Genomic DNA, 27,758 nt, shown 5'->3' with positions numbered 1-27,758 from the left:
GTTAGACGAGTAGTGGGCCAATTAACCTAATCAAACCTGCCATTTACACTCCACCCAATCTGATCTCATCAGTTTCCTGCCAGACAGGTTAGTTTTAAATCACTCTGGAAAAATCAGTAGGTTATTCACCTTTGGCTCAAAATGTTCTACATTTCCAGCAAGGGTTGCCAGACAATGATCAGGAGAAGGAACTCAGACTGAGTTTCCCTTCCCTAGCCCAGGGGTGTTGATGCCAATTGCAACACTCCTTTCGCCACCACAGCTAACTCAGTACCTGGGAACCTTCCTGGTTTCTGTGTCTCAACTATTCCTGAATTAACCACATGAGTCATCAAGGGAACTCTAACACAAGGGAACTCTAATTTTGTTTTTAACAATTGTTGCATTTTAACATTAAAGGAAATTGACTGGCAGGAGGTCTGACAGCATGAGTTGTCCATAAAACACAGCACCTGTCTCACCTTTTAGGAGTCTCGAAAACTTGGCAAGAAAAGTTTCAAAGGATGTCACAATGGGAATTCATGAGCAGTGTACTCTATTCAAATAGACTGTGGTCTGATAAAGGTATGAACACTAATCAGCACTGCTGCATTAGTCAAACAATGAACAATGCAGTCGACAGCCATTTCATTTATTATCACTTTAAAGTCCAATGAGCTCCTTGATGGGTGTTAAACTCACAGTGTTAAGATTAAATGCTGTCTGAGGAACAAACCACATTTTATGTCTTTCTGCAACATGGAAAATATTTGGGGATGAAAACTGAACATTGTTTCGCCCATGTTTCGGGGAGAAAAGGATCGGACACAAATTTCAGGTCACCATCTCCCATGCCTGATCTCCCTTCTCGCCAGCTGCCAAATCGGTAGCAGGAGAGTTCCAAGTGTGCAGGGACCCCAGATAAGGATCCAAATACTGGTTGTGAAATCCCCACTGAAATTAGTTTACAAATGGGTGCATTGCTCTTCCTGGTTCCACAAAAAAAAAACTGTGGGTTGCTGCCAGCCTGGGCTTATCCTCCACCTCAACACCCGCCTTTTTAAAAAGGTAAAACTGTGTTGCACCTCATCTCCTGGTAGGAGACATTCTCATCTCTTCCCCATGGTGATTGCATAATGGCCCAGAACATGGTTACATCACACCTCTTTTGTTTCAGAAGGCGGCATTCAATTCTGGAATGTTTTAGGATAGGTGCAAGTATGGTTCCATTAACATCTTTTGGCTAGGAAGATTTGTCCTTTGTCCTTGTCAGGCTTGTTTGAATATACAAAAGGCCAATCCCCTTTTCTTCAGCAGCCATTTTAGACCATTGTTCACTTTTAAAAATGAAGGTTTTTTTTTTTAAAGACAAAGTCCGCTTTTCATAACTCTTCAGAGTTAGTTCATGATTGTTGCAGTTGATATGGTTTGTAGCAGCTATTTGAGGTTCAGGCTTAAGTTTTTGTCATCATTCTTTCTTTGGATGAGGTATCATCACAAAATTGTATTTCTTTTGGTTGTGTGTTGTCAAATGGCGTTGTAGTTTCTCTCACTTCAGTCTGTACTACTTTAGGAATGTTAATCTCCAGGACCGTGTGATTGTTGGTGAAGTTTGTAGTATGAAAGTTTCTGTTGCAGCGTGTGGCAAGCTTCCCTGTTTGTACAAGCTTTAACCCCTTAACTACTGCTTCTAAAATACAAGATGTTAACCATTCAGGTTCTGGCACATTGATAGTTCTTCTTTCTAGGGTGATAGTGGGTATTAACATTATTTTTCAACCCCCATGATGCGTCTGGGATTTCTTCCTGCCCCTTGTTCTTGCTCAGTTTGGACTCTAAATTGTTGGATTTGATTAGTTTTAGATTTGGAATCTGATTGTGGGGTTCTTCAGTGGGTAGATCCATACTGACCTTATTTTTAGTTTACTTGTGATTTTCCACAAGTGTGGTTCACATTAGGAGCATGTTACCTTTCCTTTTTCTTTTACTTCAGAGATAGGTGTTTCCCTAATCTGCCCCACGACCTCGCAAGTGGTTGTCCAGCTTCCACTGCACTCCCCTGTGGCACTTCAAGTAAGTGAGGCATTTCCTTCACTCTTGGCTTTCCTGTTTGGGAACTTTCCTCATCCCCGTTTAAATCTTTAAAAAATGGTTACAGCTAACCATATCTTGGTTGCTCTTCTTCCAGCTTTTGTGGCTTTTATCTTAGCTTTTTAAAATCTTTTTGGCTACAATTGGGCCCTTTGAAATTCTTCTGGCTCTATTGCCCTCTATGGGATTTTTGGGACTTCCCCAGCCCTCTGCAGCTGTACAGAGTTTTGTTTGCTCCCCTCAATTTCTCCTGTTTCAGTGGACCATTCTGGATCCTCTGGGTACAATACTGTGCTTCCTGCCAAGTCATTGCCCAGCAATAGGTCTACCCCCTGCATGGGTAAGCTTGGAATGATTCTGACAGTCACTACCCAGGTGACCAAGTTACTCCATAGGTAAATTTTATCTCCGGGACCTTTCAAGCATTTGCCAGTAAACCTTTTTACTAACACCATGGTATTTGTTCTGCTTTCTGGTGGCATTTTTGTCAGTTTGGCTGCCAGTAGGATTTGAAAACAACTGGTATCCCTGAGGATGGTTATCTCCTTGTCTGGTGCCTGGGACACAAAATGAGTCATTTTTCCTTTGTGCAAAAAGTTCTGGTATGTGCTCTGCTCTTGCGTGGTATGAGAACACAGGCTTATCGCTTTTAAAGCCACAGACATAGGCTTGACTGCAGCGCCTCCTGCTATGTTTTTTTTTTGCATACCAACTGGACATGCCCAGATTTGCCACACTAGAAAGATGTCAGGTGGACCCCTACTGGTTAATGTACTGGGTTCCTTCTTTTAAAATTTGGAGACTGGTCAGGTTTTCCTTTACTCCTCTCCTTTTCTCTCAAGCCTATTTCTGCTTCCTCTGCATCTCTGCTATCTCTCCCTAGCTTGTACGAGTTAGCAAATTTATATGGAGTTAGGGATTTGTGTATTAATTCATAGTCACCGGCCATTTTAGCTGCTTCCCTTACTCTTGTAACTCTTTGTTCTTCGATGTGGGTTCTTATACTACTTGGGATGCTACTTTTAAACTCTTCCAGCAACATCACTTCTCTCAAATTTTCTTATGAGGGTTCTAGCTTGAGAGATCGGTATCCAGCGATCAAAAGCAGTCTAATAATTTAGAGACAGTGAAGGTACAGCCAAACGTCGTCAGTGTACATATGAGAACTGACACTGTGCTTTTGGATGAGGTCACCTAGGGGCAGCTTGTAGATGAGAAATAACAGGGGTCAAGGATAGATCCTTGGAGGCACCTGAGGTAATAGTGTGGGAGTGGGAAGAGAAGTCATTGAAGCTGATTCTCTGGTTACGATGAGATGGATAAGAATAGAACCAGGTGAGTGCATCCCATCCAGCTGAATGGAAGCATTGGAAGAGGATGATGTGGTCAACCGTGTCAAAGGCCACAGGCAGATCGAGAAGCAAGAGGAGAGATAGTCTACTCTTATCACAGTCACATAGGATGTCTTTTGGTGACTTTGATAAGAGCCGTTTCAATACTGTGGTAGGGGCAGAAACCTGATTGAAGGGATTCAAAAGTGGAGTTCCAGGAAAATGGGCATGGATTGGGAGGCAGCATGTTCAAGGACTTGAGAGGGAAGAGTTTGGAAATTGGACAGTAGTATACAAGGACAGTGGGGTCAAGTGTTCTTTTTGAGTAGAGGGGTAATAATGGCAATTTGAAGGAGAGAGAAATAGCACCTGATGACAGAGAACTGTTAACTGCTAACATGGGAACCAGGAAGGGAAGTTGGGTGTCAGCAGTTTAGTGGGAATAGGGTAAAGGGAGCAGGAGGTGGGACCTTAAACCAATAAATATCAATGTGCATCAAAGGCCGTCTTTCAATTTTCAAACTACAAGTTATGTTTAAATGTATTTTTTAAAATTTCATTATGATGGTTTATCTCTGCAGGTAATTGGTGTTGATGAAATCCAAATATAAAAACCTTGATGGAATATTTAACAGCACATCAGAAAACACACGTAAAATTTGTTTAAATATAGAGATGAAATAAAAAGACAATGCATTAGCTGAACCATACAGACCAGGAAATCTCAAGTTTGAGCCCTGGTCTTGTGTCTCTACATTTCAAAGGTAAATTGAGCACACTCCTCATTACTGTTCTGTGATCTCTAACAGAAGTGCAGCTGTTTGTACATCAGATGAGCACAGACTGGGACTCTGTTGCAATGTCCCCTACAGATAATATCTTGCTGACAATTACTGTCTCAAGTCTGCACATGAAGAGTGGCCACTTACACAAGGTACAGGGGAACAAACACCATCTGTGGAAATATACCCCAGTAAAAGAGTTAATGCCTTAGGAGAGAAAGGGAGAATACACATTAAGTGATTACATTCTACCCAGACACAGTAGCAAGGTAGTGAGTCATTCGTTGCAAATGGAGCAGATGATGAATACACAAAGCCCTGGTAACACATCCAAAATCCTTGAGACAGCCATACATACTGGCACCATTGTTGTATTTGGAAATCTAAAAAATGTGGCACAATGCTGCACCAGATATACTGTAATGTATGTCTATGTATTGTAACCCAAGCACAAAGATACTCTTACCTTTTTTGATTCTGCCATCCCTGTAGAGGCAGCCCACAGGCTGGATGCTGGTCACATATATCGGAACCTTACATTTGTTTTCACGGCCGCCTGAAATAGTTATTCCCAGAGATTCACGAGGCTCCTTTCTCACTGGAACTGTCTTCTCCAGGCACATTGAAGCCTGTGATAGATCCTTAGGGGAAATACTGTATTGTTAGAGATTGAAAACAATAGAGCTGCAGATGTTTAACTCATAGGGAGTTGGCTCATCTGATGTTAAAAATAGTATTTCTGCCCTATTTGTAATTCAAAACAATTAAAAGATTATACTGTAGACATGTGTTGAAGTTTCAATAGTTCTTGGGAACTTCTAAAAAGAGGAAGTTAAAAGGTTAATGGGAAATTATGGAATTGCCATCCAATAATTAAAATGAAAATAAACTGAAGCCTCCTCCTCCCTACTCTGGGGAATAGCATTGGCGGTTTTGGGTTTAGATCGGGGTTGTCCAACATACAGCCCATGGGCCAGGATCCGGCCTGCCAAAGGCTTCCATCTGGCCCACAGGTGTTAACTGGACCCAGGCTGTTCCTCACCCTCACCAGGGGTCCATGACTGGAGATGGGAAATTTCCCTTTTGTCTTCTTCCAGAGCAGCCTTTTTAAAAACAGCACGCTGAGTTTCACAGCTGACAGCAGCTGAAGCTGGAACGCACTTCCAAACTTGGACAGATTTGGGATTTCCCAACTTTTTTTTTTAAAAAGCCTGCTGGAAAAACCCGAATCTGCCTGATGTTGGGAAGTGGGTTCCTGCTTCAGCAGCTGTCAGCTTGAAACCCAGCGCAATATTTTTAAACAAACTGACCAATCACAAAGCTGCTCTGCTGAGCGCTCCTGCTCAGTGCATCTGTTGGGGGGGTGCGGGAAAGAGAAGGGTGAAACACAGTAGCAGGAGTAGGCCATTCAGCCCTTTAAGCCTGCTCAGCCATTCAATACAATCAAAGCTGATCATCCACTTCAATGCCTTTTCCCCCACACTATCCCCATATCCCTTTGTCATTGGTATTTAAAAATCTGTCAATCTCTACTTTAAACATACTCAATGACTGAGCTTCCACAGCCCTCTGGGTTACAGAATTCCAAAGATTCAGAATCCTCTGAGTAAAGAAACTTCTCCTCATCTCTGTCCTAAGTGGCTGCCCCCTTATTTTGAAATTGTGTCCCCTGGTTCTAGACTCCCCAACCAGGGGAAACGTCGTACCTACATCTACACTGTCTATCCCTTTAAGTATATTGTAGGTTTCAATGATGAGATCACCTCTTATTCTTCGAAACTTTAGAAAATACAGGTCCAGTTTCCCCAATCTCTCTTCACAGGACAGTCCCACCATCCTGGGAACAAGTCTGGTGAACCTTCATTGCACTCCCTCTATGGCAATAATATCCTTCCAAAGGTAAGGGGACAAAAACTGCACACAGTATTCCAGGTGCGGTCTAACCAAGGTTCTATACAATTGAAGCAAGACTTCACTGCTCCTGTACTCAAATCCTCTTGCTATAAAGGCCGACATACCATTAGCCTTCCTAATTGCTTGCTGCACCTGCATGTTAGCTTTCGGTGCATCATGCAGACCCCCACCTGCCAAGAATGAGGTATGTTAATTTTGTCATATGAACATTAATTTTAAACTGTTGCTGGAGTGAAGAAATGACTTGTGAAAGAGATCACCAGACATTTGGGCTGGAAGTACATTTGCATACTAAGAGACACTGCTTGTGGAGACAAGCGACTATTCCCTGATCCAATTAACCCAAATGGATTTTGATTACCAGACATTGAAGGTGTAAGGAAGCGCATTCCAGGGCCTAAAATAATACAATCCACAAATGCAGAAGTGGTTAAGCCAGGTAGTCACATGACTGACCTGCTGGCCAACTTGTTTTTTTTTTATTTGTGCCACACAGAAAAGAATTCAGAAGGCAGTTTTGCAACTGAAGCTGGAACGAGCAAGCCTCTCTCCTGGCTGCCTCTCTCTCACCTCCTCCCCAAGCCACCGGACCCACAGAAGACACGTAAACCACAAGAGAGAAAAAAGTCCGACATCGAAACAAGTTGAAGTGTGAACTGGGCCCCAACGAACAGCAGGACTGAACTGCAACCAAAAACTCCACATTGAGCTCAAAGGACAGTAAATAACTACCAGATATTGCCTTAAACTTTTCCCTTTTATTCTTTTCTACTTTTCTGTCTCTATCTGCGTGTGGGTTTATCGCGTATTCCATGTTAGCATGGTTGCACTGCATATTCGTAGTCGTTAACCGGATTAGAGTTTAAGATTAATAAACTTCATGTTTCTTGTTTAAATCTAAGGAAAGCTGTCTGATTTCTTTGCCTTACAATTGGAGCAGTGAACAAGGATTCACTAAAGGGGGAGCTATAAACAGTGTTTCTAAAAATTAAACGCTATTATGGTTAAACCAGACAAAGGCTGAGGGGGAATCATAGACCCCTTCTCACCTGGTCGTAACAAGTGACTTATTGATGAGGACACCCAGGTCCCTTTGTACGTCTACACTTTCTAATCTCTTACCATTTAAGAAATACTCTGCACATCTATTACTCCTACCAAAGTGGATAAACTGACATTTTTCCACATTATATTCCATCTGCCACGTTCTTGTCCACTCACTAAGTCTATCCAAATCCCCTTGAAGCCACTTTGCATCTTCCTCACAACACACATTCCCACCTAGTTTTGTGTCATCTGAGAATTTGGAAATATTATATTTGGTCCTCACATACAAATCATTGATATATATTGTGAACAGCTGGGGCTCAATTACTGATCCTTGAGGTACCCCACTAGACATAGCCTGCCAACACGAGAATGACCCGTTTATTGCTACTCTCTGTTTTCTGCCTGTTAACCAATCCTTAATCCATGCCAGTATATTACCTCCTATCCCATGTCCTATCCAACCTCCTCTGGGGAACATCATCAAAAGCCTTCTGAAAATCCAAGTATACTATGTCCACCAACTCCCCTTTATCACTTCTGTTAGTAACATCCTCAAAAAACTCCAACAGGTTCGTCAAACATGATTTCCCATTCATGAATCCATGTTGACTATGTCCAATCAGATTATTATCCAAGTGTCCAGTTATCACATTCTTCAGAATAGATTCTAACATTTTCCCTACGACTGATGTAAGGCTAACAGGTCTGTAGCTCCCCATTTTCTCTCTCACTCCCTTCTTAAATAGTGGGGTGACATTTGCTACCTTCCAATCTGCAGGAACTGTTCCAGAATCTATAGAATTTTGGAAGCCAATGCATCCACTATCTCCATAGCTACCTCTTTCAACACTCTGGGATGGAGAATATCAGGTCCTGGGGACTTATCAACCTTCAGCCCCATTAATTTCTCCAGTACAACCTTCTTACTAATACCAATTTCCTTCAATTCCTTATTCTCCCGTGTCCCTTGGATCTCTAATTCTAGGAGATTTCTTGTATCTTCCTCAGTGAAGTCAGACACAAAGTAATCATTTAGCTTCTCTGCCATTTGTCTATTCCCCATTATAATTTCTCCTGATTCTGCCTGTAATGGACCCACATTTGTCTTAGCCAAATCTTTCCTTTTTACGTACTTATCAAAGCTTTTACTGTCCATTATGTTTTTTGCTATATATATTCATATTCTATTCTCCCTTTATCAGTTTCTTGGTCCTCCTTTGCTGTATTCTAAAGTCCTCCCAATCCTCAGGCTTACTACTATTTCTGGCAACTTTATAGGCATTTTCTTTTAATCTTATACAATCCTTAACTTCCTTTGGTTAGCCACGGTTGACTGCCTTTACTTTTGGGGTTTCTGTGCCTTGAAGGAATGTATAGTTCCTGTAAACAATGTAATAATTCTTTGAAGATTATCCATTGGCTATGTCATACCTTTTAATGTGTTTTCCCAATCCACCTCAGCCAATTTGCCCCTCATACGTTCATAATTTCCTTTGTTCAAATTTAACACCCTGGCTTCAGATTGAACTACCTCACTTTCAAACATAACTTAAAATTTTATCATATTATGGTCACTCATCCCTAAAGGTTCTTTTACAGCAGGATTATTAATTAGACCTTTCTCATTACATAATATTAGATCTAAAATAGCCTGTTCTCTAGTCAGTTTCTCAACATACTGCTCTAGAAAACCATCCCTAACATACTCCAGAACCTCGTCCCCCACAGCATTAGTGCTCATTAGGATTACCCAGTCTTGATGCAGATTGAAGTCACCCACGGTTACTGTATTACCCATGCTACATGCTTCTCTAATTTCCAGATTACTACCATGCCCTACACTACCACTACTGTTTGGTGGCCCATAAACAATTCCTAACAATGTTTGCTGCCCCTAGCTGTTTCTTAGCTCCATCCAAACAGATTCCACATATTGTTCTTCTGATCTGAGAACCTCCCTTACTTAGGTACTGATCCCATCCCTCATCAGCGCAACACCACCTCCCTTTCTTTTTTTCCTGTCCTTCCTAAACGTCAAATATCCTTGAACATTCAGTTCCCAGTCTTGATCACCTTGTAGCCACGTTTCAGTCATGGCAATTAGATCATACCCATTTACTTCTATTTGTGCCTTTAAATCATCTGCAAGCAGCATTCGCAACAAGGTATTCAGGTAAAGTACCTTTAGGGTACTCAGGGTTCTGATGAAGGGTCGCTGACCTGAAATGTTAACTCTGCTTCTCTCTCCACAGATGCTGTCAGACCTGCTGAGTATTTCCAGCATTTCTTATTTTATTTCAGATTACCTTTAACCATGTCTTCTTGACATTATTCTGCATTCTAAACCTAGTTGATGCTTGCCTTTTATTTCCTTGCCTTCTAATGTCTGCCCAAAAAAGTTGAACAACCCTTATTTAGATTAAGTAGTTCTTCCCCCACCCTTTTAAATGGAATTTTTCTCCTCCCTCCTCACCTTTCAACTTACCATATTCTATTATTCGACTGAAGTGATTAGAATGTAACTTGCTCCCAGTCCTTTACCCTTCTCACAACTGGGCACCAGGCACAGAACTGAATGATAGACATTGTTCCCATTTTCCTGCTCTTGCAGGCAGGGAAGTCACCACATGGAGAAAGTGCAGATGTGAGCCTACATCTTTTAACGATGAACGCTAATTGTAGATCAAATGCGATGTGACACTGATCCTTATGGAGGGTTTGAGAGCTACATTTAAACCAATGAAGGGAGCACAACTGGGGGTTTCTAATATTACAGTTATGAGAAAACTGGTTTCACTCACATAACAGACTAAAAAGCAAAATCTGAGAGCAGACTTGTTAATACAGACGTACTCATTTTTCATTATGTCTACATATGACATTGTCATAACGGAGACAGAACGGCTGAGAGGAAATCATTTGGTCTTCAGGGGGTCATTAAAGAACAAAAGCGACTCCATCAGTGACTGTGAGCTGCCAGCATTTTCAGCGCTCTTAAGTATTTTCTCACGACAAAACTTGCCTGGTCTTTAGAGTTAACAAGTAGATATTCTTCTTACTTTATTGGTTTCAATCATCCTGGCAGGAAGACAAAACCTTGGTTTGTATTTGTTTTGTAATACTGGGAGTGGCTGAAGAGAACGGACTTAAATACAGACTCACATTACCTTGCCTCAAAATAGATATAATTTAACCACCATTAATCATCTTTCAAATTATCCTCCAGAATATTTGGGTAACAAAGCTTTGTTCAAGCCACAGCTCACTAAGACCAATTATTTGGCATAAATCAATCTCCTAGCCCAAGGAAGATTGCATTAAATGTAATGTTTGTACTTGTCTTCATTTTTGTGCCTAAGGCATGGATATAGATTACACACAAGGCTCCATTTATTCGCTAATGTCCATTTTGACAGGGACAATGAAGGCTCCCTTTTAAGTAGTATTATACTACTGTTATTTTAAAAATTGAAATAGACCTAATCGAGAAAATTAAAATATATAAAAATCATAATTAAATTGCTGCAGTCTCAGATATTCCTCTTCAGATTGAAAAAAATATGCGGGACTGATTAGCAATCCAATAAGAACTCAAGATCAGATGATTTTCCAAAATTTCCTACATTCTGAAAATAAGAAAATTCTGCTCTGTGCTTGGTTAGTGTCAGAACACTTACTTTGTTTGGTCTTTTAACAGTCAGTGGAGTGGGTACAGAACTCTTGTGGTGGAAAGCCTATACAAATGGTAGTCATTCACCATAACATTACTGTACTTTTTACCTTTTGATAGTGTGAGCGTCGACGGCAATGCTGCTGCAGTGATTTACTGTGATGACGTGGGGGGCTGCTGTTACTTGATCCAGCTTCATCAATAATTTCAGGGCTTTGTTGATCAGGGCATCTCTGGATTGCAAAGTTAACATTTCCCTCGCTGGACTAGAGAGATGAACAGTAATTGGATCATTTATTTCACAATCAGTTGATTCTGAATTCTTTCCACTTTTGGATTGAAATACATTTGCGGCAAGAAGTCATTCTCCCCCTGCTCTCAGACAGATAGTATCATTGAGAGTACCACCTCTGTTCAATTGAGCATGGGCGGCACAGTGGCGCAGTGGTTAGCACTGCAGCCTCACAGCTCCAAATACCTGGGTTCAGTTCTGGGTACTGCCTGTGCGGAATTTGCAAGTTCTCCCTGTGTCTGCGTGGGTTTTCGCCGGGTGCTCCGGTTTCCTACCACAGCCAAAGACTTGCAGGTTGGTAGGTAAATTGGCCATTGTAAATTGCCCCTAGTGTAGGTAGGTGGTAGGAGAATGGTGGGGATGTGATAGAGAATATGGGGTTAATGTAGGATTAGTATAAATGAGTGGTTGTTGGTCGGCACAGACTTGGTGGGCCGAAGGGCCTGTTTCAGTGCTGTATCTCTTAACAAAACAAACAAAATACTGGGCCTCTAGTGCAGACATTACTAAGTGAACAAAATTCCATAAGCCACTGACAGATGTTTTAACTATATTACAAGACTTGTTGCCTATTCCCTTCAGAACATAGCACTGATCACAAAATGGACACATCCAAGTTCAACTCCCCAGTCACAGCAGCACCCACCTACTTCTTAAACAACTCCATAATTTTTACCTCCCCTCCACTGAAAGAAAATCTGATCACTCACAGTATGGACAGGCCTGTATAATTATTAAAACTACTAGCCCTATTGTTTTAACGGAATGATCATCAATTCTGTGATTTATTTTTCAGCCATTTGGGGAAATGCCTGGCCTCCACTCAGCAGCAAGCCAGGATAACAGGTTTGAAATTAGAATTTCACCACATTGGGAATTGTGAATCCAGATGCACATCCGATCACTCCACTCTGCAATGTTTGGTATATTCCTGAGTGTGACCTTTGAGCAAGGGACTGTTTTGGATTGTAGCCTCTGACAAAAAGTTAACCCAAAAAATCTAAAGTAGTTTAGTGAACTCAAGTATCAGGGGACACGAGTTAATAATTCGGAAGTTAGGAGTAACAAACGCTAGGTGGACCTTTTCACCCAATAAACGAATGGACTAAGTTATCAGCGAAGGCTGTTAAATTGAATAAAAAGGGGGGGGGGGGGGGGTGAGAGAAAGAGGTGGGGGGGGGGGGGAAGAGAGAGGCGAGAGAGAGGGCAAGTGGGGAGGGAAGGGGGAGCAGGAGGTAAGAGTGAGAGAAAAAGGGGAGGAGTGGGGGACAGGTGGAAGAAAGAGAGGGAAGAAAGAGAGCAAGGGGCGAGAGAAGGGGAGAGAAAAAGAAAATATTTATTTTTTTATTTTATTTTTATTTAGAGATACAGCACTGAAACAGGCCCTTCAGCCCACCGAGTCTGTGCCGACCAAGAACCACCCATTTATACTAACCCTACAGTAATCCCATATTCCCTACCACCTACCTACACTAGGGGCAATTTACAACAGCCAATTTACCCATCACCTGCAAGTCTTTGGACTTGGGAGGAAACCGGAGCACCCGGCGAAAACCCATGCGGTCACAGGGAGAACTTGCAAACTCCGCACAGGCAATACCCAGATTTGAACCCGGGTCCCTGGAGCTGTGAGGCTGCAGTGCTAACCACTGCGCCACTGTGCCACTCAAGAAATGATATGGTGAGTAGCTGAAATTAAATCTATGAATAAGGTATTAAAATGTTTGGTCTTAAATGGTCTAGTCCTAAAACCTCTTATGCTCTTAACCCAGAGGGTGCACTGGAGCCCTGCATTTACCTGTATTATCTGTGCTGCAATCTCTGGGGTTCCATTTTTGAGGTTCTGTTGATTAATCATAAGCACTTTATCATTATTTCGCAGCTTTCCATCCCGAGCAGCCAAGCCACCTGCCAGAAGATCCAAAATAAACACTCCAGGCTCATCTGCCTTCCGAATTAGTTTAATGCCGAGTGGCTCACTTCTGTCCCTTTTATGCAAGGTTACATTCAGGGTCTGCTTGTGCGTGTTGTTACTGCTGCTCCTTTCTTGTGAAGATCCTCGAATGGCAAACCCTCTTTCTTGGAGCACTGTGAGCCGTGATACCGAGCAGGGCCGCCGCAGTATGCTGATGGCGTAGCTATGCGGAACACTGGTGATATTTACACCATTCACCTGTGAGGAACAGAATATGAGAAGAGCCTGACTTTGTGTATTCAGTACACCTGATCAAAGAGGTGCATTATCATACCCGTACTGGGAGGCAAGCGGCAAAACCCCTTAACCTTGGCAATTTTAACACCCAAACATTATCTACATTCCCATTGGCATCTGTCAGCCTGAAAAAGTTGGGGGAGTGGCAGCTGGGCAGGAGCAGTATTTTGAGTGGCAGGAGGCAGTGACCAGCCAGCTGGGACTGAAGGAATGGTCGCTGCCACTCGAGCAAGTTGCAGGAAGCAGATACTGGGAGAGTCTCTTGTTCAGGAAGAGAAGGGAGCCTGGGCAGTTGAGGCCTAAAGCTTTCTTTGTGGGGCCTGGAGGACTACGCCTGCTGGAAGAGACATTAATCCTAGACAACCTAATGTTAATAGTCTCATTAAAAATACAGTCCATACAAAAGAGCTCATAGTATTTGTACAAATTGTTGGTATTGAAAGTGAAAGAACTGATACAAGGGGAGTTGGTGCTCCTGAGCTTTGGTAGAAAGCTCTTTTTTTAAAAAATTCATTCATGGAATGTGATCATCGCTGGAAAGGCCAACATTTGTTGACCATCACTATTTGCCCTTGAGAAGGTGGTGGTGAGCCGCCGCTTGAATTGCTGCAGTCATGTGGTGTAGGTACACTCATAGTGCTGTTAGGAAGGGAGTTCCAGGTTTTTGACCCAGCAACAATGAAGGAATGGCAATATAGTTCCAAGTCAGGATGGTGTGTGGTTTTGCGATATAACAAGGCATAAGGCCAAAAGGAAAGAGGCCGAGCCATTTTGGACTTATTTCATGAAGGACCTTCACAGCCATCAGAAAGAGAAAACTTTTATTCTATCAATCTGCCCAGCCCTTGAACCACATCGCAGCAGTGCAATGAAAGCTCGCCAATCCACTACATCACTCACTTCCCTTTTTGAAAGTGCGTCACACTTTAAAAATCGAATATGGCATAAGCAACCTCAGTCTCAGGCAATAAGTAAAAAGGGGCGATACCCGAGGCATTACAAGTTAGACTGTGCATCTTATCAGAGTCATAAACAGTTCTATTGGCGACGAGCGGGTTACCTCAGTTATATGGTCTCCAGGTGCAAGTTTTCCATTTCTAGCAACAATGCTGTCACGAAGGATCTCCTGAATCACAATGTTACACAGTGGTGTATCTTTACCCCCAACTATTTGAATTCCCAGTTCCTCCTGAGGATCCACGCGATGAATTTCAACAACAGTAGTTTCTGCTAAAAGGCTGGACAATCGAGGCAAGTCTGCAACAAAAAGAAAAATGGGTTCAGTTTCAGTCTATCAGAACAAATGATGGCATATCAAACTAAAATTAATCACACATTAAACTGATCCATTGTTGCCAAAAGGAAGTGTAATGATAGGTGTGAAATGTCTCCACTTGAGGTAAAAAAAATACCCAGGAACAAAAACGGTTGGAAACGTTTTCATTTATATAGCACCTTTCGCATCCTCAGGTGGCCCAAAGTGCTTTACAGCCAATGAAGTAGTTTTTGAAGAGTAGTCACTGCTGTAATAGAGGAAATGCAGCAGCCAATATGCCTACAGTAAGCTCCACAAACAACAATGTGATAATGGCCAAATAATGTGCGTTTTTTTAAAGTGATATTGTTCGAGGGATAAAGATTGGCCATGACACCAGGGAGAACTCCCCTGCTGTTCTTCAAAATCATGCCATGGGATCTTTTACAGCAACCTGAGGAGGCCTCGATTTAACCTCAAGTCTGAAAGACAGCATCTCTGGCAGTGAGGCACTCCCTCACTAAGGTACTAGTGTCAGACTACATTTTGTGCTCAAGTTGCTGGAATTGGTCTTGAACCTTATAACTTAGGCAAGAGTACTACCACTTAGCTTTTCCAGATTTGAGGTGTATCTGTGTGGCTGAGAGTGTATTGTGAGCTTATATCAGTGATGACAGGTCAGGCCACTAAACGGGAAGAGTGATTTGAAGTGATAAATTAAAATTACTACACGTAAAACCTTTTGGTATAACATTACAACATATTTGTTGAAGTGTAATGTTCCTATCAAGTACTGATGGCAATATGCTAAATTTAATCTAGGATAGCACTGGTATCTGCTGCAGGCTACACCACTTTGCAGCAAGGAGGTGCTTTTAGCAGTTTATAAATTCCACTTAGCTGTGTTCACTGTATATATTAGGCTTATCTTCCTCACAAGATTCTAAGCAGTTAGACCAAAGTAGATACATCATGTATTTATTTGTATAAAATATTTGAATCTATTCTGTGTTACACGCAACATCACCAAGAAACCTGCACAAAACAAATGTTAAGTAAATAGTGCGATATGAGTAGAACATTTTATTCTGTTCCCAAATGTTTAGGTTTCCTCTTTGCTGATACAAACATACATGCACAAGCACGCACAGGAAAGTGGACAAGCTACCCAGTTCCCAATCCTCTGCAATATCATTGTTATGTTCTAACAGGGAAGCAGGGACATTAAATAGAACTTGAACAAAGTTCATCAGTTTAGAAATGTTCTGCTTTCAAAAATATTGGTTATAAGCAGATTGACAATGGATGAGGACACCAAATGACAAATCAATATGGAAATGAGCTAAAACAAAAACAGAAAATGCAGCATTGCTGAATAAAGTGAAAAAAAGTTAACGTTTCAGGTATAATCCTTTGACAAAAGCAGAAAATGCTGCTTGATCTGTTGATTGTTTCCAGCATTTTCTGTTTTTGTTTCAGATTTCCAAAACTTACAGAATAACTGTTGACAGAATGAAGAAATTACTTTGAGCATTAAGAAATGGCCACGGATATATTGCCTGTACATGTAGTACACACATAAATCAGTCACAGAGGACAGCACATGGAAACAATAGGAGAAGAAAATACAGCTTTCACTGCAGGCTATACGAGAACCAGGAGCTTTTCTGAGGCCTCAACAGTAATGATGGTTCGTTAATGTATTACTTTCACTAGCCTCACCTTTATACTTTCCCCCAGTGCCAGGATTAACACCGTGAATTCAACGGCCAGGAACTACAGCTTCATAGGGCAGGATAGCAGATCAACAGATTACCAAAATGCCTCGCTGCAGTGGGGTTTTTTCTTGGATCAGCTAAGATTAAAGGGAAGGCATTGCTCTGAAATGGAACAGTTTTCCAATTTTCTGACACCCATTATTCACAGGTATTCCTAGATTGGATATACCATAGATTAATGTTGAGTAATAGGCCCTTGTTTAATTCTACATCTTGCGTAAGGCTCTTTTGCCAAAATACATTGCAACCTTTGGGGTGGGAGGAGAATGACTTCCTGAAGAATATGGGATACTCTCATTTCAAAAACATTCCAAACTTGTGACCCTGATTCTCACGTGGTGGGTTTGACACACTTATGCTAAATCACTAGTGTTTGCCTTTCGCAGGCGTTACCCTCTCTGTCTGTTTGAACTAGTTAAACCTCTATCTGGGCCATCCTGATGCAAGCAAATATCGGACAATGGGCTGCTTTGTACAAGGTGGGTTCCTCATATCCTCAATTATATGGAAAGTCTGCGGGAAACAACAATTTTTAATCCACTTTGTATTCCATAAAATGGTACAGAACAGTTTTAAGCCTGCCTGGCTAGAAGAGTTTTAAAATTTGTAAATGCTAACGCATCTGCAATTTAAGATCTGTGGGCACTTTTTAAATATTTCTACATTTGTGAAGAGGGTATGAAAGCTCATTAAATTCTGTATTTTTCTTGTCTGAGCTTTGGACATCAAGGAGGTAATCAAGGGACGGAAAACAGACAGTAATGAATTGAAAGCCCCCTTTTCACCCATCAATTAAAGTTAAAATGATCCAATGTTCGCATGGTATTCAACAATGAGGACCGCTAATGAGACGAATTAAGAGAAGATGGGCTAACATATAAGCACGCGCATACATTGATGTTTATTATTAGATTTGTGCATTTTAAATTGATACTTTTCAAAATTTTTAATTTTGTGCTCATCAGCTGAATAATGTTGGCAATAAGAAAGGAATAATAAGTCACCCAATGTCAACAAGAACTGACTTCTAAGTGACATGTAGCCCAGTTAGATGAACAGTAAAAGAATGCCAAATTGGAAGCAGTTTTGTGCTGGGGGCCCATACCAGCAAGGAACCAAGCTCAGACTACTCAACATCATTTCACATAGAATCCTTACACCAATGGGAAATTCCATCACATCAACTTGCACTGAAGGTGAACCTAGGCCCCAGAGGTAAAAGGCCAGGGTCTAACTGACTGCAATAACTCTCAATAGCATTTGGAGTCTATTTTCAATTATTTCGTCTTGATTAGTTTTACAGAAGCAGTCATGGTGCAGGATATCTTGCATCTAGCCATGTCATGTATAAGAAAAAGAAAAGACGTGCATTTATATAGCACCTTTCATGACCTCAGGACGTCACAAAAGCACTTCACAGCCAATCAAGTACTTATGATCTGTCATCACTGTTGTAAGTAGTAAATATTTCCAGAGTTGAGGCTGGCCAGATAAATGACATGTTCCCTTCCCAAATCACATACTATTGTCTAGTCTGAAGCATAGTCAATAAGATGATCTCAGACTTCTGTCAGTCCTACTCTAAAAGCAGCCAGCAGTCACTAGCACTCCAATTTTTCATCTCTCAAGATGTGGCTGGAATTAGGAAATGTTCAAGAATTTCTGTCAGGTCTGCCCACCATCCAACCAAGCTTTAAGCATTTTTTTCCCAAAAAAATCACAGTCCAGCTTTCAAGGAACCCAAAAATCAGTATAGTCCATAGGCCTAACAGATACTTATTTGTAGTAACTAGTAACCAAAATAGCAGCTGCATAGTACAGAAATATAATGGTGGACATTAGTAAGGCATTTGATAAGGTCCCACATGGCAGACTGGTCAGTAAAATGAAAGCCCATGGGATACAGGAGAAAGTGGCAGGTTGGATCCAAAATTGGCTCGGTGACAGGAAAAGGATAGTAGTCGATAGATGTTTTTATGAATGGAAAGCAGTTTCCAGTGACATTCCATAGGGCTCACAGTGTTGGGTCCTTTGCTGTTTGTGGTATATATGAATGATTTAGAGCCAAATGTGGGAGGCATGATTGAGAAATTTGATGGCACAAAAATTGGCCGTGTAGTTGATAGTGAAGAGGATAGCTGTAGACTTCAGAATGATATCAATGGTTTGGTTGAGAGGGCAGAAAAGTGGCAAATGGAATTCAATCCAGATAAGTGTGAGATAACACATTTGGGAAGGGTAAATAAAGTGAGGGAATACACAATAAACGTGAGGATATTGAGAAAGGTAGAAGAAGTGAGACACCTTGGAGTGCATGTCCACAGGTCCTTGAAAGTGGCAGGACAGGTAGATAGAGTAGTGGAGAAGGCTATGGAATGCTTTCCTTTATTGGCCGAGGTGTAGAATTCAAAAGCAGGGATGTAATGCTAGAACTGTATAAAACACAGGTTAGGCCACAGCTGGAGTATTGTGTACAGTTCTGGTCACCACATTACAGGAAGGAAATAATTATCTGGAGAGAGTACAGAGGAGATTTACAAGAATGTTGCCAGGGCTCGAAAGTTGCAGCAATGAGGAAAGATTGGATAGGCTAGGGTTATTTTCCTTAGAACAGAGGAGGCTGAGGGGTGACTTAATTGAAGTGTACAAAGTTATGAGGGGCCTAGATAGAATAGACAGGAAGGACCTGTTTCTCCTAGCGGACAGGTCAATTACCATGGGGCACAGATTTAAGATGATTGGTAGGAGGATTAGAGAGGACATGAGGAAAAACACTTTTCACTCCGAGGGTGGTGGGTGTCAGGAATTCACTGCCAGGAATGGTGGTGAATCGATGATAGGGAGTACTGTGGATAATACATATTTCGGAATCTTGCATTGGTCAATAATCGGTGAGCAGCGTGAGGGAAGTGAGCAATTATGAAAGTAATGGTTAATTTGTGTGGTAAGTGGGCATGTCAGCTATGAAGAGGTGGATAGTCAGTATTGGCAATAGAACAGTTGAGGATGAAAGGAAAAGCCTAGATGGTGTGACAGGATTAATAAGTAAATAGTTGGGGGAAGGGGATATCTTGGAGATAGCCAATGAATGGATATTAAAGACAAGAGAGAGGGAGGGTAAGTAGAAGAGAAGGGGAAACGAGGGAAATAAAAAGTGGAAAGGGAGGGTTCTAAGTGGTTGGAAGGATAGGTACTAAGTGGGGCCAAAGAGGGTGGGTTAATTTCAGCTGTAGCCTGAATTTATTTCCTAAGCTGCTGATATTTCAATAATTCATCCATTGGCCTGCACTTTCTCCATCCGAATCTTATTTCTTGAACTTATTTCTTTGAGGCGGCACAGCGATGCAGTGGTTAGCAACACAGCCTCACAGCTCCAGCGACCTGGGTTCAGTTCTGGGTACCGCCTGTGCGGAGTTTGCAAGTTCTCCCTGTGACCGCGTGGGTTTCCGCAGGGAGCTCCGGTTTCCTCCCACTGCCAAAGACTTGCAGGTTGATAGGTAAATTGGTCATTGTAAATTGCCCCTAGTGTAGGTAGGTGGTAGGAGAATGGTGGGGATGTGGGAGAGAATATGGGATTAATGTAGGATTAGTATAAATGGGTGGTTGTTGGTCGGCACAGATTCGGTGGGCTGAAGGGCCTGTTTCAGTGCTGTATCTCTAAATAAAATTAAAAAAATAAACTACTGGCTATTTAATGATTTACTTCACTAGCCCATACTTTCCAAAGCCTGATTTTATTTCATGATCTGGAGCTTATCTAGTTAACAAATTAGCTAGCCTGCTCCCACTGAAGCCCAATTTCATGATCGTCCATTGATTTAATTTTCAGCCACCTTCCCCCACTGAGCCACCATTTTACTTACTTAACTCACCAAAATTCAACTTCAGTTCATTCAATAGCTTTCCCGCCCAACAGACAGTCAATGTAATTCAATTAATTTAGGAGGAGATGACAATTTAAAGTTGGTGAGGGAGGTGGGAGAGAGGAGAGGGACATTAGCTGGTTATGCTAATTATCTATGATAATATGCAGTTGACTGTCCATTCCGATTTGATTGTTCATTTCGAGGGGTGCATCTGTTGCTTTAGGACATTCCCCCTTTATTCTAGGTGGCTTCCATCAAATGGATCAAAAATTGTTACATTCAGTGTACTCAGTACTTTAATGTTACAATAAGGAGTACATCAGTCAGTGGGTTTATTTGGTGGGTGGTCCTGCGTTTAGTTATCTTCATTTTTGACTGGGATGGAGGTGATTAGTGGAAATGAAATGTTTTTTTTATATCAGATGAGATGCATGACAAATTTACAAAAATGCTACTTCAGGGAAGTGTTTGCTAACTTCGTAAAAAGGTACGCTCCCCGGGATACAGTCAGGTGAGGTGCTGCCTCACTCCACCCCCCACCCCAGGGTACCGTCAGGTGAGGATATCTCTCTCCCTCACTACCCACAGTATGGCCAGGTGAGGTGTCCCATGCCCCCCGACTGCTCCACCAAGTCTCTGCTCATCCTCCCAATGCACAGGGTTTGGGAAATGAAGCCAAGTACACGCTGTCTCCACCCAAAAAAAAAAATACATTTAGAAACACAAATCTCAAGTGGATTTTACACATTAATTGCAGAAGCGAGGGTCCCCTCCGTGTCGATGGCAGGGTGGTGGTGAGGATTTTATTTATTTAGATATACAGCACTGAAACAGGCCCTTCGGCCCACTGAGTCTGTGCTGACCAACAACCACCCATTTATACTAACCCTACCACCTACCTACACTAGGGGCAATTTACAACAGCCAATTTACCTATCACCTGCAAGTCTTTGGCGGTGGGAGGAAACCGGAGCATCCGGCGAAAACCCACGCGGTCACAGGGAGAACTTGCAAACTCCACACAGGCAATACCCAAAATCAAACCTGGGTCCCTGGAGCTGTGAGGCTGCAGTGCTAACCACTGCGTCACTGTGCCGGGTTGGTGGAGAAAAAAAAAAAGCAGAAGGTAAGGGGAGCCCAAAGTTACCCTGGATAGAGGGATTTGGGTGGGGGAAATGGGACAGCATAGGAAGAAGGGATGGAATGGAGGATGGGATGGGGGGGTGTAATATGAGAGGGATGAAAGAAATAGGATGGGTATCGCATGAAAGGGATGGCGTTATATAGAAGTTCTGTTGCAATAAAGATCCTAATTTCACAGCAAATGTTTGGTAGATCTCGGCTAGTATAGAATAACGGATCCCAATGAGACGGAGATCCAAATGATTCACTAATTACAATAATGAAACTCATGTAGATTATAAGCACTATCTAATTGCACAAATCAGATACGGCCTTTCAAATTACATCAGGATATTTATTACATTTTAGTTAATAATTTCAGTTTCAATTTTTAAACGCAGTCTTTGCCTTATTTAAAAATCACAGCCCACTATTTTGAGTTTGATGAATGATTTCCCAGTCTGGACAGAGGCCTAGATTAAAATACTTAAATCTTCCATCTGGCATCTCATGAAAATGACAGACAGAAACGGAAAAGAGGGGCATGTAAACCAGGGGTAAAATATTGGTTAAAGAAATTTAAAAGCAGGCGAAAAATGGGCCTCCACTAGTTGTCGATCGACGATGTACCATTTTATTTAAACCCAAGCACAGCTTTCTGTAAGAGAAGCCGTTTTCAATTTTATGGAGACGAGGCAGATTCTTACCATCTTCTTCATGATCTTCTTCAAAAGCAGGGTTAACTAGCCCAGGCTCAGCTGTCGCGGAACCTTCTGCCGCTACTGTTGCATCGTCTGGCGCGGTGTCTTGGTTTCCCTTCACGCTAGGCTGTCCCTTGTTCTCGATCTTATCTCTGTATTTTTTCAGACCAGGGCATCTAAGAAAAATCAAAAACTTATCACTGTTTTAAAAGAGAAATTATGGCTATAAAATGAGACCATATTACAAACGGTTTTGTCACATGCAAAATGTTATCAAATTTAACTGCCTCAGAATCACTAGTTACCAAAAGAATTTTCTGTGGGGGCACCTGCAATTACCAACACATTCCCAGAGAACCCACTCCTGGAAAAAACTGACATGCTCCAAAGACCTTCTGTGAATACTGACATTTCAGGCAGGCAGAGCCTCAGATCAACAGTTCATCCAAAGGCTGGCACACCTCCAACATTGAAACACTTCCTCAGCGGTACACTGATCATCCGGTCAAGTTCATGACCACCTGACTATTAAGCCAACTTGGCACTTCCCAATAGTTACAGGGACTTGACAAGGGGAAGAGCACCAGAAAATGTTGAAAGTAATATTATCTTATGACTCCATTAATCTCACTCCTTCCAGAGACACTGTCCAATCTCTCCCATCGTGGACTCTGCACAACTCATTTGCTCTCCTGACGTAAATTGCTAACCAGAAGTAAATTTTCCAAAAACACAGGTCCACACCACCTTTCCCTTAACCCACAATCAGGTTGTCCATTTACTAAATAGAAATTTAATAGCTTTCACTATTTTAAAAACAAACTAAATCAGTTGAGGAATTAATGAAAGTGAAGCTAAGCTGATTAAGGATTAATGGAGTTGGTTTATAATTTGGCAGACTCTCCAATGAATTTTTCAGTTAGTTACAAGATTCAAACCGATAGGCACTAACACATACTTTGAGACATGGGAAATAGAGGGTTTGCCCCAGCATTGAAGTTAACCTACCTGTTAAATGAATTAGGGATTTAATATCTATGCTGTACAGTATGGGGTAATTATTTGATTGAGAAAGGGACAGATCAACTCTAGTAGATTCTTCCTCTATTGAGGAGATATAAAAAGGTTCTTTGGTTATCAGCTGAGCCTTCAACTGTAATCTATTCATTTAATGTACATTGCTTTCCAGTGATTTTAAAATTCTCACCCTTGTTTTCAAAGCCCTCCGTGGCCTCACCCTCCCTATCCATGTATTCTCCTCCAGCTACATAACCCTCAACGATAGCTGCAAATCATTTAATTCCGACCTCGAGCATCCCGATTTTAATCCTTCCACCATTGGTGGCTGTGCCTCGAGCTGCCTGGACCCTAAACTTGGGAATTTCCTCCCAACTCTCGACCTCGCTTTCTTCCTTTAAGATGCTCCTTAAAACCTACCTTTTTGACCAACCTTTTGGTCATCTGCCCTAACATCACCTTATGTGATCCAGTGTCTAATTTTGCTGACATTTTATTATGTTAAGGATGCTATATAAATATAGGTTGCTGTTGTCTACCTCTATCAGGGGTTTTGATACTACGTTTACTGATGCATTCACAATAACACCTTAATGTAATTGCCCACTCAGACCATGTACATGGTAAATCCTACATTTTCCTCATCCCTGTAAATACATATAGTCTTTTATTGTTGTATTCACCTGCTTGTGGATCCAGTAAGATGACATTTTAATCTTTAAAAGAGTTGAGAGGAATTCAAAATATAACAGTCGCAATGTATCATTCAACCTAGTGAGGAAAGAATTAGGTCTATTTTTATCTTGGGGTGGGGCCTAATGCAATTCCTTTTAACTGATCTCAAAGTAATGGAAATTTTCCTTTAATTGTGTCTTCTCCGGTGGCAAATACCACAAGAGGAGTTTGAACAGAAACGAACATGAAATTGCCAACAGCTTCCTCTCCTGCTGAGGCTGATGACTTGCTCAGCCGTAACATCTTCAAGTTATTTATCTTATTTCGCTTGAATGACAGCCAGCTCCTAGCAGGTTTTACTGTGCTGCACACATTCTACAGGCAAAAAGCATGGACTGCAGCAATTACAGAGACATTTGGCGGCGTTGTCACCATCTTTATTCAGACCAACTGGTATCCACACACTACAGGATACACAACCAATAGGTGTACAGTTGTAATACAATACTCGTAAGCCACTTTTTATGTATAATAGGAGTGCCACTGGCGGCAGATAAGTAGTACTCTGTCAGTGCGCTGCAATTCCCAGAATAAAAGGACTTGATGTTTGGAAAATCCACAGTATTGTCAATTCATGAAAATGCAGATCCACCAGAACATGGGTCTCTGAATGTGCCATCATATTAAAAGAGCTGGATTCAGTAATGTACATGGAAGAGGGTCCTTTCCATCTATATTTCATTAAGCAATTGCTTCGCTATGTGACCAGCATCTGGCTCAAAAGTAAAAATGGGGAGAGCAGAGCAAAGTAGTTACCCTCCTCAGATAGGAAATATAGGAAATAAGCAACGTAGAAAGTGCCTTCCATTCAATACCTGAAGTGGCTCCTGCTACCACAATCAGTACTTCATCCTAGTACTATACACCATACAGCTCAAAATAGTTTCTCTAGGCTCAACACACATTTAGAAGGCCAAAAGCTATGATTTCATTGCTATGTCTCTCTCACAGAACAATTGGACATAACAGAGAAATTTACCACCACCATGTTGCCTTATTGAAATCCTTTGACTACACTGTATCAGTAACTCACCAGCCAGGAATTTCCTTTTGAGTGGGGCATACTTGGGTAGGAAAAGGGCAGAAAACATGCACATTGGATTCTCAACCATTTAAGATTACAGAAAATGAACTGGAGTAGCCATATAAATACTGTGGCTACAAGAGCAGGTCAGAGACTAGGAATCCTGCGGCGAGTAATTCACCTCCTGACTCCCTAAAGTCTGTCCACCATCTACAAGGCACAAGTCTGGAGTGTGATGGAATACTCTCCACTTGCCTGGATGGGTGCAGCTTCAAAAATGTTCAAGAAGCTCGACACCATCCGGAACAAAGCAGCCCGCTTGATTGTTTGTAGATGGGGTGCCATTCACACCCTCCACTCGACGCGCAGTGGCAGCAGTGTGTACCATCTACAAGATGCACTGCAGCAACCCACCAAGGCTCCTTAGACAGCACCTTCAAAACCCGTGACCTCTACCAACTAGAAGGACAAGGGCAGCAAATGCATGGGACCACCACTACGTGCAAGTTCCCCTCCAAGTCACACACTATATCGCCGTTCCTTCACTGTCGCTGGGTCAAAATCCTGGAACTCCCTTCCTAACAGCACTGTGGGTGTACCTACCCCACATGGACTGCAGTGCTTCAAGAAGGCAGCTCACCACCACCTTCTCAAGGGCAATTAGGGATGGGCAATAAATGCTGGCCTGGCCAGCGATGCCCACATCCCATGAATGAATAAAAAAAAATTTGTTTTAAAGTGCCTGGCAAAAAATGGGCTGGTGCAGTAAATAGGTGGCAACGACAGTGGGACACCACATACTGAATTTCCCATCATTAACATTTTAATAATGATGGTGTAACTGAAACTGCAATACAGCAGCATTCAAATATTGCTAAGGGCTGAATGCAGAAGTAAATTTAAATTGAAATAGCAGGTACTTGAATTCAGAGAGGCATATACTATGTAAACATTTACAGTAATGCAGGAATTACAAAGAAAGATTAGAAAAAGCTTCACTGACAAGTGGGTATACTGCTGGAAATTCATTAGGACACACATCTCCTAGTATCATGGGCTGATTGTGCACTAGTCACATATATTGATGAACCTGGATGATATTGCTAGCTAAAGCCAATAAAAACACAATTACCCTGCCTATCTAAAGTGGGATACAAACAGTGTGAAGGGCAGAGAGGGGGACAAAATTCTTGAACTATATTCAACAGAACTTTTTTAGCCAGCACCTAACAACCCCAACAAAAGTGGGCACAATTCTGGATTTAGTCTTCAGTAATGAAGCTAGGCAAGTGGAGGAAGTAACAGTGGGTGACCATAATACAGTAAGTTTTAGCATAATCATGGAAAAGGACAAAGATAAAACAGGAGTAAAAGTTCTCAATTGGGGGAAGGCAAATTTCAAGAAACTGAGAGGTGACCTGGCGAAAGTGGACTGGATACAGCTACTTGAAGGAAAAATCAGTGGCAAACCTATGGGAGGCATTCAAAAGCGAGATACTAGAGGCACAGTGTAGGCATGTCCCCACAAAGATAAAGGTACTGCCAAATCTAGAGCCCCCTGGTTATCTAGAAGCTTACAGGGCAAGTTAAAACAGAAAAAGAAAGTTTACAACGATCACAAAAATCTTAATACTTTAGAAAGTCTAGAGGAGTATAGAAAGTCAGGGGTGAAGTTAAAAAGGAAATTAGAAAAGCAAAGGGGACATGAAAATTTATTGGTAGGTAAAATCAAGGAAAACCCAAAGATGTTTTACTGGTGCATTAAGAGCAAGAGGATAACTAAGGAAAGGGTAGGGCCTATCAGAGATGTACAAGGGAACTTATGCATGGATGCAGAAGATGTGGACAGGATTCTTAATGAGTTTTTTGTCTCTGTCTTCACAAAGGAGAGGGTTGATGTAGACATTGTTATTAAAGAGGAAGAATGTGAAATATTAGATATGATAACCATAATGAGAGAAAGTACTAGAGGGTCTGACATCCTTGAAGGTGGATAAATTGCCAGGGCCAGATGGATTGCATCCCAAGCTGTTAAAGGAAGCCAGGGAGCAAATGATGGATGCTCTGAGGATCATCTTCAAATCCTAACTAGATACAGGAGAGGTACCAGACGATTGGAGGTCTGTGAACATTGTAGCATTGTTTAAAAAGGATGCGAGGGATAAGCCAAATAATTATCAAAGTGATTCCTGACAACGCAGCCGGTCACTGACGTCATCAGTCTGTGCCAAGGTTCGCACATGCGTAGACGGGCTCCTGCTCTCTGCGTGTGCGCTACGTTCAGACTTGCCAGGACTGGTTAGCGCAGCGCTGATGATGTCATCGCTTGACGTGGACATCTTCGGGCAACGCGTCTGGTCGGCCTCTGCAGATGCGCTTTCCGGATGCTCCGCTCCCCCCTTCGCTGCTCTCTCCAGTTTCTCTGCTCTTTCCGGCAGCTCTGCTCCCCCCAGCCGCTCCGCTCCCCGCCCACTCGCTCCCCAACCCCCGGCCTGCTCCGCTCCCCCCCAGCCCGCTCGCTCTCTCCCTCCGGCCATTGTGTGCTGCCATGTGTTTAGGTTAGGTTGCCTTCATGTGATTATTTGAGCAGCGCCATCTTTAGTCCTGGCAGCTGCCTGAAGTCGCAGACTGTGACGTTTTAGTGGCACATGCTGCATTTGCGCATGTGCCAATGCAGCGCCACCTAGTGGTAGCGTGGTCAGCAAACACAGCCAATAATTATAGGTCGGTCAGTCTGACCTCGGCGGTGGGTAACTTGTTAGAATCTATTCTGAAGGACAGTATAAACTGCCACTTATAAAAGGCATGGATTAATAGGGATAGTCAGCATTGATTTGTGAAGGGATGGTCATGTCTTACTAACTTAATTGAATTTTTTGAGGAAGTAACAAGGAGGATTGATGAGGGTAGTGCAGTGGTTGTGGTCTACATGGACTTTA

General features: G+C 42.0%; 1 protein-coding gene across 2 annotated transcripts in view; it reads right to left on the bottom strand.

Annotated features, from left to right (window-relative positions):
* lnx2b (ligand of numb-protein X 2b) overlaps positions 1 to 27,758 on the bottom strand; it is a 78,939-nt gene that overhangs the window by 13,822 nt on the left and 37,359 nt on the right. For both annotated transcript variants that reach the window (XM_068047347.1, XM_068047346.1), the window contains exons 3-7: positions 22,050 to 22,219; positions 14,382 to 14,578; positions 12,908 to 13,282; positions 10,928 to 11,083; positions 4,650 to 4,824 (exon numbers count right to left, since the gene is read on the bottom strand). In XM_068047347.1, coding sequence (XP_067903448.1) covers positions 4,650 to 4,824; positions 10,928 to 11,083; positions 12,908 to 13,282; positions 14,382 to 14,578; positions 22,050 to 22,219 — 1,073 coding nt within the window. The remainder of the gene's footprint in view (positions 1 to 4,649; positions 4,825 to 10,927; positions 11,084 to 12,907; positions 13,283 to 14,381; positions 14,579 to 22,049; positions 22,220 to 27,758) is intronic.

This window comes from Heterodontus francisci, chromosome 15 (genome assembly GCF_036365525.1).
Source record: "Heterodontus francisci isolate sHetFra1 chromosome 15, sHetFra1.hap1, whole genome shotgun sequence".
NCBI lineage: Eukaryota > Metazoa > Chordata > Chondrichthyes > Heterodontiformes > Heterodontidae > Heterodontus > Heterodontus francisci.
This window is presented reverse-complemented; position numbering and strand designations above follow the sequence as displayed.